The following is a 22825-nucleotide window of genomic DNA, read 5'->3' on the forward strand; positions in this document are numbered from 1 at the left end:
CAAGTGGAGGTGCAATTCAGTTGCTGAAAATATAACATATTTCTCATCTAGGAGTGGCTGTGTGGTAAGTAGCTTGCTTACGAACCACATGGTTCCGGGTTCAGTCCCACTGCGTGGCACCTTGGGCAAGTGTCTTCTGCTATAGCCTTGGGCTGACCAAAGCCTTGTGAGTGGACTTGGTAGATGGAAACTGAAAGAAGCCCTTCGTATATATGTATATATATATATGTGTATGTTTGTGTGTTGTGTTTGCCCCCTCCCCGAACATCGCTTGACAACCGATGCTGGTGTGTTTACGTCCCCGTAACTTAGCGGTTCAGCAAAAGAGACTGATAGAATAAGTACTAGGCTTACAAAGGATAAAAAATGGGGTCGATTTCCTCGACTAAAGGTGCTGCTCCAGCATGGCCGCAGTCAAATGACTGAAACAAGTAAATGAATGTAAATGAATGAATGAATGTAATCAAAAGTTACACTCATGCTCTGTCTAACTGTCTGTCTGTCTGTCTCTCTCTCTCTCTCTCTCACACACACACCAAAAAGATATTTTATATTTTGATCAATATATCACTGTGGAGTGCTGAGTGCAAACCCTTCCATCATGTAAAACCCACACAACCAGGGAGAGAAGTAAAAACATTTATGGTCAACTCTTTTACTGAAATCAGTAAAAAGAAAAAGTACTGGCATTGGTATGATTGACTAAAACCCTTCAAGAGTTCAGTCAATTATATTAAACCCAGTACTTATTTTACTGATCATTATCTATTGCATAATTAAGTAACCTTTTGACATAAACAAATGCAGTTTGATGAGTCGTTTTACAATGGTATAACACAGACAGAAGCACTCAAGCATGCGCACAAATTATATAATACACAATAGGTGCAGGAATGGCTGTGTGGTAAGAAGCTTGCTTCCCAACCATATGGCTCTGGGTCACACTGTGTGACACCTTGGGCCATTGTCTTCTACTATAGCCTCGGGCCGACCAAAGCCTTAGTGAGTGAGTTTGGTAGACGGAAACTGAAAGAAGCCTGTGTGTGTGTGTATGTATTTGTGTGTGTTTATCCCTCCCACCATCGTCTGACAACCAATTTTACATCCCTGTAACTTAGCAGTTTGGCAAAAGAGACTGATAGAATAAGTACTAGGCTTACAAAGAATAAGTCCTGAGGTCAGTTTGTTTGACTAAAGGCGGTGCTCCAGCATGGCCACAGTCAAATGAGTGAAACAAGTAAAAGTGTAAAAGAATAAAACAGCATTCTACAATGCTTCAATCAAAATTTTTCTTACAAGGCTACAACTCGCTCCCTTTACTCCCACCCACACGCTTGTCCAAAGTATCACAAATTGGGATCAAACCTAGACCCATGTGGTTGTCAAGTGAACTTTGTAAAAATACAGCTATACCAGCATACAAATTTGTAAGATCATGATCTAGCCTCTCCCATTTTTCATGATTATATATCTTCCCATATACATCATTTAGGTTGTGTCAATTATATGAGAAGTGTCATAACTAAATGAAGATATAATTACTGTTAAATCTATCTCTGGACAAAGAGAGAAAAAAAAATAAATGGGTTTACTCTGAATTAAATGAGCAAAAAGAAAATATGTCTTTTTTTTATGACTGCCTAAATTTATATAATAATAGAAAAAAACGATTCATTTTAAGAGTTTCTCTATGTATAGGCGCAGGAGTGGCTGTGTGGTAAGTAGCTTGCTTACCAACCACATGGTTCCGGGTTCAGTCCCACTGCGTGGCATCTTGGGTAAGTGTCTTCTGCTATAGCCCCGGGCCAACCAATGCCTTGTGAGTGCATTTGGTAGACGGAAACTGAAAGAAGCCTGTCGTATATATATGTATATGTGTATATATATATATATATATATATATATATATATGTCTGTGTATATGTTTGTGTGTCTGTGTTTGTCCCAATAGCATTGCTTGACAACCGATGCTGGTGTGTTTACATCCCCGTCACTTAGCGGTTCGGCAAAAGAGACCGATAGAATAAGTGCTGGGCTTACAAAGAATAAGTCCCGGGGTCGATTTGCTCGACTAAAGGCGGTGCTCCAGCATGGCCGCAGTCAAATGACTGAAACAAGTAAAAGAGTAAAGAGTAAAAGAGAGAGTATATCTTTTATCTGTTTCAGTCATTGGACTGCAGGCATGCTGGGGCACTAGAACATTTAGCCCAATGAATTGACCTCAGTACTTACAGTAGGCTTTTTTTCTTTGTTGCTGTGTGCTAGACAATGCTGGGTGATGAGACAAAAAAACCACAACAGAGCAGTGTTTTTAGCATCAAACTATATTTAAAATGGAATACAAAATTTCTTTGCCATGACCAAGTTCTCCCCAGGAAGGCATCTAGTCACAGAAATCACGTTCCCCCAAAATGGAACATATAAATGGAATGAAGATTCTGTCTGTTACATCTGATGCTACCAATCTAGGATGACCAGTAAATAAGAATTGATAGAGAACAGAGAGAACTCTTTAGCCCTTATGCTTAGGAAAACCTCAAGAGCACTGATTTTTATAATAAAATGCATCCGGCCTGCACTCTAAGAAATACATAGCAACTAAAACGGCCCATTTTCTCCGTTGCTGTGTGTCATATGATGCAGACCACAATAAGTAATGGGAGTTGCCTAACCCATAACAATTCAGTATAGCAATATGGACATGAAATTAAGCTGATACAGCTATCTATATATATTCATACATACACATACATCTACATATATAATCACTAACAACACCATTTCTATGTATGAGGTACATTGCCCTACTCATCCTACTACAAAAAAAAAATATTGGCAAAAGAAGCAGTATTAATACAAAAAGGTAATATTTATCTCCACTTAAAAGTGGATGTTGTGTTAGAACATAGGATACCGTGATAAGTTACCATGAGAGAAACTCATGTATTGGCTTTTGGTGCATATAAGTACTCTTTTTTACATTACTAGTGAGGAGATAAATCATCCACCATTGCCACTGCTGAGACTACCAGATTACATAATTTCGGCCTTCTGTAGCCTTGTCAATGGTAGATGCTCAGGTGCTGGACATAGCAGCAATTTCTGTTAGTGATACACATAGAATCATAGGGCCTAAGCAGGCATAAATCACTGGTTAGCATAAAATTCAAAACAGCAATCTTAAATGTTGACTTTAACATGCACTCCAAACATAGAATGGCAATATTTTAAAGCCAAGATGGATATGGAAAATGCTGGTTGTAAAAGAAGTGCTATGTGCTCTAAGAGTTTGCGATCTAGGAAGATATAGGACCAAGTGGTGAAAACTGATTTCAAGAGATTGAACTTCACATAAGACAAAATACAGCAGCAAGTTGCGAAACATTTTGCTGGAAAAGATTCATCTATCTTGAGAGAACATGGCAAAAGGGACATAAAAATGGTAGTGGCAATAGAGGTTTATTGCATAATATCTACACAACAGTCTCTCTCACCCATTATGTTTATGTTAAGTTTTTATCCAACACCCTTCCCTTTTTCCTTTGATACCTTCTCATTTATCACTGTACTTCCTTAACACTATTCCTCCCCCCAATACAATGTCTGAGGAATGAGATATTAAAACTGTCCATATTTAATTCCACTACCATCACCCTTTTATACTGATAACCATTACACACACACACACATTCTCTCTCTCGCTCTTGCTCCTTCATCCCCCTCTATCTTCCACTATCGACATCCATTAATCTCTCTCATCTTTGGGACCCATCACTCTTTTCCTTTTATGTTTGTCTTTCTCTCTCACACACAGTACTCCCTCTATCACTCACCACTGACACCCATTAGTTTCTTTCTTTCATCACATAAAACTTCTATAACTCCCAATTGCATCACCAAATTTCTCACTTCTGCCAATCACTCTCTCTTCCTCCATTACACTTTTCATGTCATTTTTTTAGTCAAGCTCTTTACCAACAACCACAATATACATGTTTATCAGTCTCTCTTCCATTACACCCTCTTCTATCATCCACTCACTGTCACTGTTTCTCTCTTGTTACTCTCTCTCTTTTATTCACCATCTCAATTATGTCAAGCAAATAGAGACTTTGACTAGTGACCGAGACTTTTGGAAATATGCTGTGCTTGAGAAGACCTGGCAAACCAAATGAGACCATAATCTCGTGGCCTATGCCAGGGGTGTAACCAGCCCACTTATGCATACCTTTTCTTCATTGGACACTAAACTCTGCTTGCAAAGACCTGTTGAGGCAAGTGAAATTGAAATCAAATTTGATGACTGGCATCCGTACTAGTGGAGCACTAAGAGCACCATCCAAGCACGATCGTTGCCAGAGCGGCTAACTGGCTTCTGTGCCAGTGGCATGTAAAAAGCACCATTTGAGCATGATCGTTACCAGCATCACCTTGGTGGCATGTGAAAAAACATTTGAGCGAAGTTGTTGCCAGTGCCACTGGACTGGCTCCTGTGCAGGTGACACATAAAAAACACCATTTGAGCGTGGCCGTCGCCAGTACCGCCTGACTGACGCTCGTGCCGGTGGCATGTAAAAGCACCCACTACACTCTTGGAGTGGTTGGCATTAGAAAGGGCATCCAGCTGTAGAAACTCTGCCAGATCAAGATTGGAGCCTCGTGCAGCCATCTGGTTCACCAGTCCTCAGTCAAATCGTCCAACCCATGCTAGCATGGAAAGCGGATGTTAAACGATGATGATGATGATGATGAAATAGAGACAGTGCAAGGTGGAGAATACTTCTTAGTCTTGCTAGAGACGCATAAACTCTAGTGCTAATACCTATTTAAATTGTATCCAGTAAACTCAGTGAAGTGGTTGGCTAATGAATGGAGACAATGTAGGGAACTCATTAATATTGCTAGGGAAAAGACAACTTCTAGGGTGTTGGTGCTACAATAATATGCAGCAAATATATCCTGTAAAGTGGTTGGTATTAGAAAAAGGATCTAAGCACAGAAACCATGGTAAAAATGGAATGTGTGAATAAGAAATGGTTCCCAACCCTTTCTAAGAAACACAATAAGCCCACATAGGAACTCTGATCATAATTATCCGTCCAACCAATGTTAGCATGGAAGAATAGACATAGAATCATGATGACTGATACAGAATATTCAGTATACATCATAATACTTTGCATTTGTAGACAATAAATATTTCAGTTACTCGTTACTCTTTTACTTGTTTCAGTCATTTGACTGCGGCCATGCTGGAGCACCGCCTTTAGTCGAGCAAATCGACCCCAGGACTTATTCTTTGTAAGCCCAGTACTTATTCTATCGGTCTCTTTTGCCGAACCGCTAAGTGACGGGGACAAACACACCAGCATCGGTTGTCAAGCAATGCTAAGGGGACAAACACAGACACACAAACATATACACACACATATATATACATATATACGACAGGCTTCTTTCAGTTTCCGTCTACCAAATCCACTCACAAGGCATTGGTCGGCCCTGGGCTATAGCAGAAGACACTTGCCCAAGATGCCACGCAGTGGGACTGAACCTGGAACCATGTGGTTGGTAAGCAAGCTATTTACCATACAGCCACTCCTGCGCCTATCTGGTGTATCCATAACTTACTTCAAATGTTGGTTAAAATCTATTGCAGATGGTGAAAGTGCATTTGGTCATCACCCTGTTTGCTATCACCTAGAACTACAAGCTCATTCTCTATAATTAGTTTAAAGTGCAATTCAAGTTTCCTTAATAGCCACTATTGTTTTCTTGAGACACTTTGGTATCTCAAATATCCTTTTCAATTCTCCAGTTTAAGTTTACATCCTCATAAGGTTCCTGTTCGAATAAGTTGCCACTAAGCCACTGTCACCTGCTCATTACACAACAAGTACACCACAGACAAATAACATAAACAAAATAGAATTAGTGTACAATCAAAATTTGTTAATACCTAACAGAAAACAGAAATATCCTATTGCAGACATTCATATTTGTTTTAAACTACACTGAAGAAGTGGCTATCTAGTCTTAAGTTAGAAAAACAGATTTGTTATTTTAAACTTCCTTCACAAACAAACCATTGTTTTGTTCATGTATTAATATTGGAGCACTTAGTATATAGCCATGAATGGCACATTATTTTAAGCTTTTCAGACAAGCAATTCATTGTCTCTTAAACTGCCCAATCATTTTTAGTTTTGTTTGTTTTTACATGTTAAATCTACTGGGTAGCAATGTTTGGGTTACCTTTTGATAAATTGCCAAATCTGTTAGCCACTTCCTGCGTTAGTCTAATTTTTTTTAGGTCAATCTTAACCAATCTTAATCAAAGTTCCTTGTTGTTGTATTTTACTGATTTAATCTGAAATGTTTTGGATTCATATTGTTATATTCTGTTTATAGTCAAAATGCTCAGTTCTCAAATAAGATAATGTTGGACTACTTTGTGAATTTCAACAAGTGTTTTAGTTGTTTAATTAAAAAAACTACTAGCTAATTGATATATAATTTAAGTGGCTATGTTCTACAGACACTTCTACCCTAACACTATGCTTTGGAATAAAAATATGTAACAAGTTCCGATGTGATTTCAAAGAACTTTTGCTAACCTAATTTTACTGACAAGGTCTGAGTAACACTGAGACTTTAGTACAAGATTTTTGCACAAATATATCATTTAGCATCCACTTTTTCATACCTGTATGGCTTAAATGTAATATGCTGAGGCAGATTTTCTAGGGTTGGATAACCTTCCTGTTGCCAACCTTCACCTGTTTCCAAACAAAATAATATTTCCCCTTGGCCAGACATGTTTTTCACGGAGGGCTGGAAATGAACAACACTGCTGGCATGATGGTGATGCTTGTTTACAACCATCACATGATGTCAAGACAAGGATACACATACTTATTATGGTTGAGTCAATCTTTTACTTCTCTGAGTTTCAACTGTGGGTACACAGAGTTTCCAAACAGGTTATGACTTTTTTCCAACAGTCAACATTATATTAAACATATACATTTACACTATATATATATATAATATATATATATATATATATATATATAGCGAGAAGTTGAGGTTATAAGAGATAATGGTGTCATTGAGACCCAAAGGTGTCAGGTAATGATGAACAAGTGCTATAGACAGACCATAGTTAAGTTCCAGATTCAGTAATATTGCGAATAAAGGGTTCAACATTGGTTCTATATCAGTGGCATTTTTCCTTAATTTTTCCTCTCACACTGTCTCCGATGAAGGGATATTATTAATTAATATCCTAGAAACAGCTGTAAGACCTTCTGTCTATAAATGCTCTAATATCTATACAGCCTTGGTTTTTTTTTATCTCATTACACAAAAAATTCTTTTATATATATATATATATAAAAGCAAAGGGGCTCTTTGAGTCTTCATTTAACAAATTCACTCTTAAGGCACTGAAGCACTGGTTGGCCCAGGGCTTTAGTAGACAATACAAGCCCAAGGTATCACACAGCTGCATCTGTGGCTATACTATGCTTGCATCAATAAAACTTCCTCTACCATATACATACATATATGGAGCGTGAGGGTGGAGGGAGAGTTTTATTGATGCAGGAAAACCTCCAAGTTTAATTTAACTGATCCTCCAACAGAAATAAACTTTTGGAACTATACAATGGATAACAAATACCACAAAGAGGATCAGTTATAAAATAAATGAATATTTAAAAAGGCAACTGACTGTTGGCATTGCCTCAGCTCAAGACAGTGCTCTAGCTTGGCTGCAGTCTAATGACCGAAACAAGTAAAGGAAATAATAAATGAATTAGAACTGATTAAAATAAAGTCATTCAAATAAAGCATATCTAGCTCTCACTTTACTCTTTTACTTGTTTCAGTCATTTGACTGCGGCCATGATGGAGCACCGCCTTTAGTCGAGCAAATCGACCCCGGGACTTATTCTTTGTAAGTCCAGTACTTATTCTATCGGTCTCTTTTGCCGACCGCTAAGTGACGGGGACGTAAACACACCAGCATCAGTTGTCAAGCAATGCTAGGGGGACAAACACAGACACACAAACACATAAATATATATATACATATATACGACAGGCTTCTTTCAGTTTCTGTCTACCAAATCCACTCACAAGGCATTGGTCGGCCCGGGGCTATAGCAGAAGACACTTGCCCAAGATGCCACGCAGTGGGACTGAACCCGGAACCATGTGGTTGGTTAGCAAGCTACTTACCACACAGCCACTCCTGTGCCTTTGCTGACTATATGTGCATATCTTATGTTACTCTCACAAGATATTCATCTGCACTTATTTTCCTTAAAAGCAACCAGACTACAAAGTGTGTTACTTTGTCAAAGGTCCATCATCAGATCAACATATGAAAGGAAGAGGGGCTTACTGTTAGATAAAGATTTTCTCTTGCAGTTGTCTTTCTATGAAGAGAGCATCATCAGCAAGTACTATAACCAGACAACATTTCTAACTGCATGCTCACAATGGTCAGATGGAACTGAGGTAGATTTTCTACAGCTGGAGGCCCTTCCCCTCACTTGTTTCCATGCAAGGTAATATTTCCTCATGACCAGACATGTTTTCATGGAAGATTGGAAATAAATGATACTTTTTGTATGATGATGGCACTTGTTTATAACGATCACATGATGTCAAGACAAAGAGGAACAACCACACACACACACACACACATAGATGAAGGCATCGCTGTGTGGATAAGAAATTTGCTTCTCATCTACATGGTTTCAAGTTCAGTCCCACTGCATGGAATCATGGACAAGTGTCATAATAGCCTTGAGCTGACCACTGAATGGATTTTGTTAATGGAAACTGAATTATGTGAGTGTGTGTAAGGACTAAATTTGCGTGAATGTGCAAGTACCTCCTTGTTTCGACATTGTGTGATAATTGTAAATGAGTGTTGCAATCAGATAAGTAATGTCCTTTGGATCGAGACTTCCATGAAAACATTTCTGGCCAAGGGGAAACGGTAGAACAGGTGAGAGTTGATGACAAGAAGGGTATACTGCTGCAGAAAAATCTGCTTTAGTGAATTCTGTTTGATTCTTGCAAGTATGGAAATCATCATCATCATTGTTTAACGTCCGCTTTCCATGCTAGCATGGGTTGGATGTATGACTGAGGGCTGGCGAACCAGATGGCTGCATCAGGCTTCAATCTTGATCTGTCAGAGTTTCTACAGCTGGATGCCCTTCCTAATGCCAAACGTGGATGTTAAAATAATAATGATGATATATATTATGATGGGCTTCTTTCAGCCTCCACCAACCAAAATTACTCACAAGGCTTTGATTAGCAAGGTGTTACAGTAGAAAACACTTGCTCAAGATATCAAGATGTGTGACTGAAAATGAAACTAAGTGTTTCAGAAGCAAAGTTAATCACACATTCATGCCTGCACTTATACATACCTATAAAAATACATAAACATATGCACACGCACACAGACACCTATTTATCTATATTTGTGTGTGTGTGATCAACTACTTCATAGAAGAGACACTTTTGGTCACACAACTGTAACCTAGTCACTGACACAGTTCAACCATATCTGTTTGAAATGTCCTGTTTTTATTGACCTTAGGTTTAATATTCCTATTTCTTTCTTGAATTTTTAAACACATGGAATTGTTACATTTATGCTGACTCTGACATTGGCCATCATTTGTGTCTTCTAGGTTACATTAATTTATCAGTTAACAGCTTTATATATTATAACCATTATTCCACTTTTTCTTTTGTGCATTTCCTGTGTGTGTAACACGCTGGTGTTATCCCAGTGACTGAGCTCATTTTCTCATATGCAAACTGATTCAGTTATGTATCTTAGTACTGTTTCTATACTGAGTTTATTAACTGAATCATTCTGTTTTTCTAGCATGTGTTAAGAATGGAAAGAGACCCCGCTGTACAGATGGCAACTGTATAGTATGCAGAGTGAATCCACAGATAAACTGTAAAACTAGTCTTGTAGTTTATGGTATAAAGTATACTGAGGGACAGTGCAGAAACAGGACAGGATATACATTGGGGAGACAGCATGTAGCACAGGTGAGTGGATAAGTGAACACTGGTGGGAACCTCGAGGATGTGGAAGTAGGTTTTGCAGTATTGTTGTTTCAGTGTTCATTGAATTAGTACAAACCAAGTCAAAACAAACTATGGAACCTGGTGTGAGCCCTAGTCTTGTCAGCTCCTGTCAAGCCATTTAGCCCAGATGGAAGACAGATGTTAAGTGATGATGATGATACCAGCAGAAAAACTGTTTAAACTGCATGTAAGGAATATTAATAGAGAATTTACAGACACTATGACAAGAAATATGGAAAATATTAATCTAAAGAATTCATCTTTCATGGCACACAATGACACCACCGTCACTACTACTACTACTACTACTAATAATAATAATAATGATAATTTCAATTTTTAGCACAAGACCAGCAATTTTGGGGAAGGGATTATGTTGAATCCATTGCTCAACTGGTTCTTATTTTATCGACCCCCAAAAAAGATGAAAGGCAAAGTTGACCTTGGCAGAATTTGAATACAAGACGTAAAGACTGACAAAATGCCAATTAGCAGTTTGCCTAGTGTGCTAATGATTCTATCAGCTTGCTACCTTGTAAATACCTTGTAAATGATTGTAAATACAAGGAGCTGAAATGGGGCTCCTCCAAAGGACCTCTGGAGCAATGTTACTTAACAAAGCACTTAGCTTGGAGATCAGGGATTATCTCCAGGCTGAGTCACTACTCCTCCACATTGATAGGTAACAGCTCCAATACGACTGGCACATGACTAGAATGTTGCAGGAATGAACTACAAGCCCAGAAGTAGACCAAGAATAAGATACCCATAGTCTCAGTTGGTCCTGCTTGAGAATCCAGCCAGAAAGTGTAATGAAGGTAGCTTCTGATAGGACCCTATGGAGGAGTCATCTGAAGACTCTATTTCCATGACTCACCCAGGAATAGTGGGCATGCAATGCTGCATGGTAATGAAACATGGGCCTTGAATGCAAAGAATGGATGGAATAATAATAATAATAATAATTTTTTTCTAATTTTGACACAAAGCCAGTAATTGTAGTGGAAGGGTGTTAGTTGCAACCATTGACTCCAGTATGCAGGATTGGTAGGATTTGAACTCTGAACATAATGAGCCAGATGAAATGCCACTCAGCATTATGTCTGGCATAATAATAATTCTGCCAGTTTGTTGCCTTAACTCTTTAGCATTCAGATTATTCTGTTGAGCATAATGCTTATTTTTTCAAATTGGTTTGAATTAATCATACATTATCTCTCTGCTTCTAGATTTCAATGATATGATGATATAATTTTATAACGACATTTTATGGTAGGTATGAGGCCGAATTTGGTCAGTTTAAATGTAAAACATGTAGAATATTTGGGCTAGTTTAAATGTTAAAAGGTTAATTATTTCATATTTTATCACAAGGTTAGCAATTATAAGGGGAGAAGGCAAATCAGTTACGTCAACCACCCACCCACCGATACTTGACTAGTGTTTTAATTTATCAATCTTGGAGGGACGAAAGGCAAATTTGATCCCAGCAGGATTTGAACTCAGAATGTTAAGAATCAGAATAAATACCATAAAGCATTTTTTCTGATGCTTTACAGAAAAAAGAGTCTGTTAACTCATCACTATAATAATATGGATGAGGGTAAATGAAATCTCAAGAAGTTCATGTTGTTTCCAGGGTAGATTTGGTTTGCAGTGTGGAATTTGCCATTTTAAAGGTTATATATTAATAATATAATAATTAGTGAAATCAAAAGAAAATGCAATGCTTACCGCAATGAAACCCTGTCTAACAGGAAATGGAATGGCAGAGTGTTTGAATGTTGATGCTGTCGGCCAAACGTTTGTCCAGTCATCTGTGATTTTCATTTTGTGATAACGAGGAGGAAGAGACTGAAAAAAAAATAATATAAATGTTAGGAAAAAATAATAATCACTTTTAAAGAAAATAAATGAGAGAATATATCTCTATCTCTATCTATCTATCTATCTATCTATCTATATATATATAGGTTGAAAAATGATTAGAGACCTATACAAATAAAATTTTTATATATGAAAGATGGGGGTGGAAATAGCACAGAAGTAAGTCTAAGACATTTCAATTTAAGAGAGAATTTAATAAAAAAGAATATAAAGAAAATATTACCAGTTTCGATGTATCTCATCTTATCAAATATCAGTAAAAATTTATAAAAATTTGAAGTAAAAACAGTTTATCTTCTCTCTGGGGGTCAAGAACATGTTTCATAAGATGAGATTCATCAAAACTGGTAATATTTTCTTTATATACTTTTTTTTATTAAATTCCCACTTAAATTGAAATGTCTTAGATTTACTTCTGTGCCATTTCCACCCATATCTCTTATATATATATGTATGTATATACAGTTTCATCTTTTGTTAAAGCTTAATTTTCAATAACAACTAATTTTTGAATCAAGACAAAGTTATAAAATTTGAATCTTAAGAAGGAAATTTAATTATGCAAAATGCCTCCAAACTGAATAAAGTCTTGTTTATAATAAAGATTTAAATTATTTTAAAATTCACTTTTAATGATATGATAGAACCACAAAATCATTTGAAAATGAGCCAATATAGTGCTTTTGCTAGATTTTATACCAAACTAGCAGTATTGCCCGGCATTGATCGGGTTTGTAAGGGAAATAACTAAATAAGCATTTTTAGCGAGTTATAGCAAAAAAATGCATTAAAAATGGAATAAAAAATGGTAATTTTGGTGTCATCATCATCATCATCATTGTTTAATGTCCACTTTCCATGCTAGCATGGGTTGGACGATTTGACTGAGGTCTGGCGAACCATATGGCTGCACCAGACTCCAATCTGATCTGGCAGAGTTTCTACAGCTGGATGCCCTTCCTAATGCCAACCACTCCGAAAGTGTAGTGGGTGCTTTTACGTGCCAAATGTACTGAAGTATTGTAGAACTGGATACATTATCACATTATCTTCACTCCTGCTCCAGAGCGTCGGCTGCGAGGTCATTCCGAAAAGCTCTACCTGCGACGATTTCATCTCAATCGAAGGAGAGGAGCTTTCTTTGTCTGGGTTGCGGATCCGTGGAACAAGCTGCCAGACGAGATGGTGAAGATGCCGACGACTGCTTTGTTCAAAGTCTCCCTTGACCTCAAGTGGCCTGAACTCTTTACATGAACACCACCCTGTACATAACTCCATGTCCTCCTACATGGCCTTGCTTTTTGCTTTTGCGCCAAAAGATTAACTAACTAACATTACACAACACATGTGGTGGATTTAACTCTTTAACATTCAGATTATGCTTATTTATTCACATTGTTTTCAAATAATCATGCATTATCGTATGGCTTCAAAATTTTGATGACGTGATTGCATATTTTTAGAATGACATTGTAGGGTAAATGTGAGAGGCCAGATCTGGTCAGTTTGAGCATAAAACAGGCAGAATATTTGGGCCAGATATGGCCAGTTTAAAAGCTAAAGGATTAATTAAACTTTTGAACTGGTAGCTCTACATCATATCAACAAGACTGTTGCTTTTGCTAGTAGTGAGTGATGACTACTGAATAGTACTGCATGAATATATTCCACTGCACAAATAGTAATAATTATGGTACAAGTAAACACAAAAGGTGCTTATATTAAAGAATGACTTCACTTAGGAAGTTTAACCCTTCAGTATTTACATTATTCTGTCAAATGTAATGTTTATTTATTCACATTATTATCTTGTAGCAATGAGATTTTGATGGGGTAGCTAAATGTTTTTAGAATGATATTGCAGGGTTAGTGTGAGAGGCCATATTTGGTCAATTTAAGCAATGAACAGGTAGAATAATTTGGCTAAATATGGCCAGTAAATGCTAATGGGTTACGGAAGACAGTGACTAAGATTTCTGTTTTTTTTTCTTTCTAACCAATTAATCAGAAAAGGAGTAAGAAGAATCCACAGTTAAAGATAGTCATTCTGGAATAGGCAGGTAAAAAGTTTAGTTAATTTTCAAGTTTGAAACACAGTATAATAATAATAATAATAATGAAATTATTGTATACAGTGCTCAGCTGCACCACAACTTGTCAGAAAGTGCATATAAAGTACATGCAGTAATGTAGAAATGTCTGGAAAGCGAACAATGTATGAGTCAGATACATGCTTGTGTGTGTATGGAGGGGAGAAAATCAAGTGTAGTGTTGGCGAATCTCAGGAAGCATGGATGTTTTGAAGGATGCAGTGCTCCGACAACTAACAACCAATGCCGGCAGTTTGTTCCATGCTTCAGCAACTCTCAGCGTGAAAAAATGTTTCCTGAAGTCATGGGAGCTGTGCTGTTTTCTTACTTTGTAAATATGTATGTTTGTTGGCAGGAAGAGAATTCCAGAGGAATGCAGTTCTAATAACAAGTTTGTGAGTTTAGTAGAAGATAGAGGGAATAAAACACAGTAGTGTGTCAAGAAGAGAGTCAATACTAATGGAAGTACAATGAAGTGTGACAGACAAAAATTGTTTAAGAAATTTATCATCCAAGTACAGGACAACCTACAGAGATATGGATTTATGTGCATATTGCTCATATATGAAGCCATTCATAAATAGGAGTAAAGACAAAGATACACAAAATGGTTTTGCTAGCAACGAAGAAGCCACAAGCTGATTACCATATCAAACATTGTCATGTACTTGGCTTTGCAGCACAACACTATCTATAATTTTAACCAACAGCATGGAAGACAAAGGATTATGACCTCAAGACTGTTGTTGCTACTTAGCACCAAGTTGACACTGATTGAGCAGCTCTTATGATTTAAGGCATATTACGAGTCACCCTATATTTGTAGGGGTGTGTCTTAAACTACATTATTCAGTTTGTTGCAAATTGAACATTTTGACTGCTATTTCTAGCAGGTCGAATGGCCACTTAAAAGTTTTCTTATTGGCATCACTGGTGAGGCTGAAAGTATATATGATCATATCAAGCACCTACAATAGGGCACGAAGGTCATTATTTAATGTTACAATTTGGGAGATATGTTAGATATGATAAAGATCACTAATAAACAATTAAGAGATTAGGGTTTAGTAAAAAAAAAATTAAATTAACATATTAAAAGTATATTTGCACTGGCTATATGCTTACCACCATGACCCTATGTTCAAATCTTAACCTAACAATTTTCTTGTTCTCTCAAACAAGGCGAATAACTCTACAATGCTTAAATTTAGCTGTGAGAAAATAGCACTCATTCTAACTTGACACTTGTGAGACACGAAGGAAGCAATATAGTTGCTCAGCAAGTTAGAAATAGCAGCCAAATCTCCCTGAGCCTCTACCTACTTAAAAAAAAAAATAATAGAAAGATACATTCATTAATGTAATTCTAGGGAGGGTGGTCATAGTTGACGCATGGCTCAGTGGTTAGAGCGTCGAGCTTACGATCGTGAGGTTGTGAGCTCGAATCCCGGACGGGGCTGCGTGTTGTGTTCTTGAGCAAGGCACTTTATTTCACGTTGCTCCAGTTCACTCAGCTGTAGAAATGAGTTGCGACGTCACAGGTGCCAAGCTGTATCAGCCCTTGCCTTTCCCTTGGACAACATCGGTGACGTGGAGAGGGGAGGCCGGTATGCATGGGCGACTGCTGGTCTTCCATAAAACAACCTTGCCCAGACTTGTGCCTCAGAGGGTATCTCTCTAGGTGCAAACCCATGGTCGGTGCCTGACCGAAGGGGGTCTTCAGGTCATAGTTGAAGTGCTTTAGAGCATAGTTTTCAGCTTAATCAGAGCTAAACAACAAATTCAAAGCTGAGTGGTTACTACATATGAATAGCATCCAGCTGTAAAAAGTATTTCTTCAACAAATATAATCACATTTATAAGAGAGAGAGAGAGAGAAAGAGAACAGTATGAAAAGCTAAAACTGATTACCTCTTTTCTTCTTTTTTTCTGCATTCCTTTCTTTTTTTTTATGTTAACACCTGGAATCTCAAGCACCCTAAATTCTTCATTTTCTGTCAAACAATAAAATCAATAATTATAGAAATAAATCTAAAAATAAACCAAGGTTATATATTAGAAAGGCTAAACAATTAAACACAGTTTTTGTTTTCATTTTGCCAATGTACTTTAATTTCCTTCTTCATGTCATTGTCTTCGCTTTTCTCTAAGTAGTAAAATTATATCCTATGCTCTTAAAATACACACAGTCATATAAATTTATATAACAATACAGACATGTGCACTGTTTTGATTATACTGGATATTTTTTGTGATTCATTACGTTAATGGAAACACAAAAATCGTTAAAAAAAAATGTTAAAATCTTGGAAGTTCTAAAAACATTCTAATAGTATTTATACTAATTAATAGAAATGAATTCAGGATTATTTAACAGAAATGTCATCATGTAACACAACATAATTAACATTTTGGTATTAAAAATTAGCAATTTTAGTATTTATAAAATAATTATAAAATGAATTAAATATCCTAATTATTTCTAATGTTAGAAGTGAAAATTGAAGAAAATAAAATTTAAGAATTTCCAATTGTTTTTATTTATAAATCGTGTTCAATAGTTTTAATGAAGAATTGAAAGACAAGTTGGAGGGGAACTAACCACATTATAGAACTAAAAGAAAGAAGTAACAACCCACTATTAGAATGATATAATCAAACTAAGTTACTCACCCAGTTTTGTAAACTTTTTTTTTTTTAGCTTAGAAAAGTGTTTCTCAACCTTGTTATACCAATGGACCCCTTTGATTTCTATTTTACTGAGCTGAACTCTCCTTGCCATTTGATGTTTAAAAATTTCGGTTATATTTTTTATAATACTTGGAAAAAGTACGTGCACCATGTTAAAATAATGAACTGAATGAACACACACACCACAAAAATATATGTGGCTGTGTGGTAAGTAGCTTGCTTACCAACCACATGGTTCCGGGTTCAGTCCCACTGCGTGGCATCTTAGGCAAGTGTCTTCTACTATAGCCTCGGGCCGACCAAAGCCTTGTGAGTGGATTTGGTAGACGGAAACTGAAAGAAGCCCGTCGTATATATGTATGTATATATATATATATATATATATAAGTGTGTGTGTATATGTTTGTGTGTCTGTGTTTGTCCCCCTAGCATTGCTTGACAACCGATGCTGGTGTGTTTACGTCCCCGTCACTTAGCGGTTCGGCAAAAGAGACCGATAAAATAAGTACTGGGCTTACAAAGAATAAGTCCTGGGGTCGATTTGCTCGACTAAAAGGCGGTGCTCCAGCATGGCCGCAGTAAAATGACTGAAACAAGTAAAAGAGTAAAGAGTATCATTTTAATATGGCACACAAACTTTTCCCTCAACCTAATAAAATATTATTAGAAATTGTATAAAAATATTAAAATGTTTTGAGTATTGTATCCAATTTACTACAGATAAATTTCACTGTTTTTAGGTTGTTAGAAATTATCATTATTATTATTGTTGTTATTATTTTTAGGAAGTTGGAAAGCTGGCAGAATCCTTAATGCTTTGGCCAAAATACTTAGTAGTATTCCTTCTGGCTTTTTACATTCTGAATTCAAATGCCACTGAAGTTAACTTTGCCTTTTGTCTTTTGGGGATCAATAGTAAAAAGTACCACTCAAGTACTTGAATCAACGTAAGCAAGTTGCTCCCACCCCATCAAAATTTCTGGCCTTGTATCAGAATCTGAAAGGATTATTAGGGTGGTGGATTTGGAGAATTATTATAGCATCAAATAAAATATTTTGCAGTGTTTGTGGAGGCACAATGGCCCAGTGGTTAGGGCAGCAAACTCGCGGTTGGAGGATCCCAGTTTCGATTCCCAGACTGGGCGTTGTGTTGTGTTGTGTTTATTGAATGAAAACACCTAAAGCTCTACGAGGCTCTGGCAGGGGGTGGTAGCAACCCCTGTTGTACTCTTTCGCCCCAACTTTCTCTCACACTTTTCTCCTGTTTCTTGAGTAATGCTGTGATGGACTGGTGCCCTTCCAGCTGGAGGGAACATATATGCCATAGAAACCGGGTCCATCAGCCTGGCTAGGCTTGAAAAGGGCACATAAATAATAAAAGTATATGTTACAACTATTTACATTCATATCTAGCCTGTTCATCTATTCAGGATCAATGAAAATAAAAAAACCAGTAATTGACAGGGCTTAGCTTTCTCCCAAATCTCAAGCTCTGTGAATCTATCCTTTTAGGGTTAATAAAATAAGTACCAGTTGAGAAATTGTGCCTTTGTGTTGGGGAGAGAGAGAGAGAGAGAGAGAGAGAGAGAGAGAGAGAGAGAGAGAGAGAGAGAGAGAGAGAGAGAGAGAGAGAGAGAGAGAGAGAGAGAGAGAGAGAGAGAGAGAGAGAGAGACAGACAGATGATAAGTTCAGCGAGGTTATCTTTACTGGGAAGATTGTTTTACAACAATCTATTCCAATCTTTAGAAAACATGCTCCAGAGTGTTCTACCTCCTAAAATAACTGCTCTGAATTCATCATCTATCAATATATCACACTCACCCCAATATCTTAAAGCTATAGTTTCCTGGAATGATTAGTTAATTCTAAATTCTATGCTGGGAGCATGGTTAAGTCAATCAACTAACTTTCAATAGTCAGTTTCTCAAGATGAACTGTGCCAGAAAGAGGGAACAGCTGAGCTTGATAATATAAACAGCAAAATTGTTGCTAAACTGACAGGTGGTGGGTTAGTGAGTTCAACTTCCTCCATAGGTATAGCTTGGAGAACACGAGATTCATCAAACTAAGTTGCACTAGATACATTACAAGAAGATAAATATTTCAGTGATATTCCGAGACATTTTAGAAACATGCTCCAGTATGTTCTATCTCCTAATAAAATAACTGCTCTGAACTCACCATTTCTCAATGTATCACACTCACTTCCAATATCTCAAAGCTATAATTTCCTGGAACCTTTGAGACATAGCAATAACATTGTTGCACTATATGGTTATGGTTCGATATTAAGATACAGCAGTTTTTGTTGAGCAAGGTACATAACTCTGCTTGCTTCAGTCTTTCTGGTTAAAACAAAAAAGTTATAGTCCCTACTTTGTGGATGAACAATTAGCAATAGTAAGAATAACCTATAGTTGGAACAATTAGCAATAGTAAGAATAACCTATAGTTGGACAATTGTTCAAAGATGTAAATGTACATATTTTTCAAAAAGACTTTCCCATGCATTGAAAAGTGTAAAAGATGTATTTATTAATATTATATTGCATTATTACTGTGTCATACCTAAACTGCAGGTTATACCTGATTCTTTATTTCTATTCTTATACTCCTAGTTCAGGTCTAGAGTGTCTTATACTTTTACCACTACAATACTTTTAAGAATAACAACATCCATGACTCTTGCAAGGTTGCTGAGACTGATGAGAGTAAAGAGAAGAGAAAACCAAAACTTCACTTGGATGCAATGCATTACAATAAGCAGTTATTTTCAAGTCAGAGAGCTTAATCTGGGTGCTTGCAACAGAATGGAATTTGTTAAAGGCACAAAATGGCCCAGTGGTAGTGCTGAACTTGAAAGGCGGTGAGCTGGCAGAGATGTTAGCACGCCGGGCGAAATGCTTTGCGGTATTTCGCCCGTCGCTACGTTCTGAGTTCAAATTCTGCCGAGGTCGACTTTGCCTTTCATCCTTTCGGGGTCGATAAATTAAGTACCAGTTACGCACTGGGGTCGATGTAATCGACTTAATCCGTTTGTCTGTCCTTGTTTGTCCCCTCTGTGTTTAGCTCCATGTGGGTAGTAAAGAAATAGGTAGTGCTGAACTTAGTGAGATATTAGGTCTAACAGACAAGAAATATTATTTTAGTTTCTTGACAATGCTGATTCAATTATTTATAACAGGCACAGACAAGGCTCTGGGGTTAAGAAGTTTGACTTCCAAACCATGAGTTTTGTGTTTAGTTCTAGCGAACAGCACCACAGGCAAGTGTCTTCTACCATTCTCTTGTGCCAACCAAAGTCTTGAAAATGTATTTGATAGACAGAAATTGAAAGACACTTGTTGTACATGTGTATATGTTCACCACCCACTTATCTTGACATTGCGTTATGTTGTAAACAAGCGCCACCAGCATACAAATAACGTCGTTTGTTTCCTACCGTCCATGAAAACGTGTCCAGATCGGCCATGGAGAAATACTACCTTGCTTGGAAACAGGTGAGGGTTGGTATCAAGAAAGATATCCAACTATAGAAAATGTGAAAAATAATTGATGTAAAAGAAGTTAAGAAAAATGCCGTCACTGAAGAAAACTTCAGCCATCGCCATGTGAGTGGAGGCGCAATGGCCCAGTGGTTAGGGCAACAGAATCACGCTTTCGATTCCCAGACCGGGCGCTGCGTGTGTTTATTGAATGAAAACACTTAAAGCTCCACGAGGCTTCGGTAGGGGGTGGTGACGACCCCTGTTGTAATCTTTCGCCCCAACTTTCTCTCACTCTTTCACGCCCTATATTAACCACTCTTTCTTCCTGTTTCTTGGGTAACGCTGTGATGGACTGGCGTCCCGTCCAGCTGGGGGGAACACACAAACCGGGAAACCGGGCCCATGAGCCTGGCTGGGCTTGAAAAGGGCGCATAAAAAAATATAAAAAAACGAGTGAGTGGAGCCACTTATAACTGTAATGAATAGGTAGCTCAGTTGTCCATATAATTAGAACACTCCTCGTCGAAATCGACGAAGAGTCTATTTTATGGCGAATGCCTACACATACAAGGGCATCCGAACACTGCATATACATCAACACAAAGACACACACCATCACTGCACAATTCGGCAGACCAGGGAGCCTCTATGCTGCCTTCGATATGCTAGAAATAAAAGCTAAATATCATCTAAATCACAGCCCATCGCTATAAAATAGATGATGTCCGAGATTGTGTTTCGTTACAGGTCTGGTCAGTCACAGTTCACTATAGGGCTAAACAACAATAGCTGCACGTGCAAGCTCTGCGTGGTCAAATGATGGTAGTTAATGTTTACAATCCGGAAACGTAAACAATGTCTTTGGTAATCGATTTTTTTCTATCAAGCTGACCCATAAAACGATACCTGTTTAAAATATGAATGAACACAATTGATGGGAGGGTCGGGGTCAAACAATCAGTGAAGGCCAAAGCAGAATGTTGCACTAATTACTTTCGTAAACTTAAATCCTGCCGGTGTCTACTTGATCTTTTGTTTCTTCAAAGTCGATAAAATGTTGGTCTTAAAAGGGTCCGTACAAAACTTTATGTTTACTAAAAATAAAAAAAAGCAATATTTCTTGTCTGAAAAGTCTCAAGCTTGTTCCTATGTAAACAAATACAAATAATACTTGAACAAAAGAGGGATATGCTTTTCATTACTTTCTTGATGTTGTTTTAAGTCATATTTTTGTAAGATTTGAAACAAAATAATGTTGAAACAATTGTAAATAAATTAAAACAATCAAATGCAAAATCCCAAAGAGTTAAAATTACTTATTTTCTTGATAACCAATTCCAATTATGCATTAAATTGTGACAATCAACAATTTTTAATTTAAAGAAAAGATAGAAAATACAACGAACGTCTACAAAACGAAAAATAAATGACATTGGAATATATTTCTCAAAGGCATTAACCAGGACCATTCAACTTAAGATATGCACAACGATGTTTTGTGTGTGTGTGTAGTGTATAAATAGATGTAGATATATATATATAATTTAATTTGATTTATTATAGGAATACGTTTGTTTTAATTACAACTTTCATACTGTCAATTTAAAACAAACACGAAAAGAAAACTGCGACATGTTCTTTAGTCCAAAACAGCATGTGCACGAATGAGCAACACCTCAATTTAGACCACTATCAATTGTAAAGTGTATGAACTAAACAAATGTAGGATTTCTTAAAATAGCTTCTGGTTGAGTAAAGTGCATTACTATTAAGTATTTTGAGAGCAGTAGGAGAGGACAGCCTTAGCGGAGAAGGACGGCAGTAAAAAGGAGTATATAGAAATGAAAATCTGAAGGAAATTTCTATACCTTGTTGTAAAGCGGTATCACTCTGTGTTGCAGGAGCGTGAGATATGATTTTCGATGAATGAAAATGGCACTTGAAAGAGGATAAGAAAATGTTTTCTTTTCTTGACAGAAGGATATTTCGAAGCGACAAGATGATTCCATTAGTGGCAGCCATAATAATGTAATTAGCGAGACCGTGAAAGCAGCAGCAGCAGCAGCTGAGCGAAGTTGTTTATTGAAAACGGAGAAGTTGTCTACCGTGGTTTTAAGTTGAAAAGCAGAGAAAAGAAAGAAAAAAAAAATCACACACACACACACATATATGTATATATATATATACATATATATTTATATACACTTTGAACGAAGTAAAAGTAAACTTTTCTTGAGAACCCGGATGAAAACACGAAATTTATCATGATGTTTGTGAAACCGTGATAACGGATCTTTCCACTAAATTAAGTATACATTATTATCGAATAATGTTAAATATGATATCAAATCCTATTTAGGTATAACAGTTTTATGTTTTAACACGACGAAGAAAAGGGAATAAGTCGTAAGACTTAACATTCTGGGTAAAACTTGTAAATTAACTAAATTAAGTCATCAGAATATTTCTTCACGTTAATTGTCATTATTTCCGATCTTTCTTCATAAATCTATTTGTTAAGTTTTCATATTATA

The 22825-nt window shown here is 36.9% G+C and overlaps 1 protein-coding gene across 1 annotated transcript in view; it reads right to left on the minus strand.

Moving 5' to 3' along the window:
- LOC115231552 (28S ribosomal protein S35, mitochondrial) overlaps positions 1-22363 on the minus strand; it is a 55144-nt gene extending 32781 nt beyond the window's left edge. Inside the window, exons 1-3 of the mRNA XM_029801554.2 lie at positions 22160-22363; positions 16023-16105; positions 11869-11988 (exon numbers count right to left, since the gene is read on the minus strand). Coding sequence (XP_029657414.1) covers positions 11869-11988; positions 16023-16105; positions 22160-22313 — 357 coding nt within the window. The 5' untranslated portion in view covers positions 22314-22363. The remainder of the gene's footprint in view (positions 1-11868; positions 11989-16022; positions 16106-22159) is intronic.
- Positions 22364-22825: the final 462 nt, after the last annotated feature.

Source organism: Octopus sinensis, linkage group LG2, assembly GCF_006345805.1.
Source record: "Octopus sinensis linkage group LG2, ASM634580v1, whole genome shotgun sequence".
NCBI classification, from domain to species: domain Eukaryota; kingdom Metazoa; phylum Mollusca; class Cephalopoda; order Octopoda; family Octopodidae; genus Octopus; species Octopus sinensis.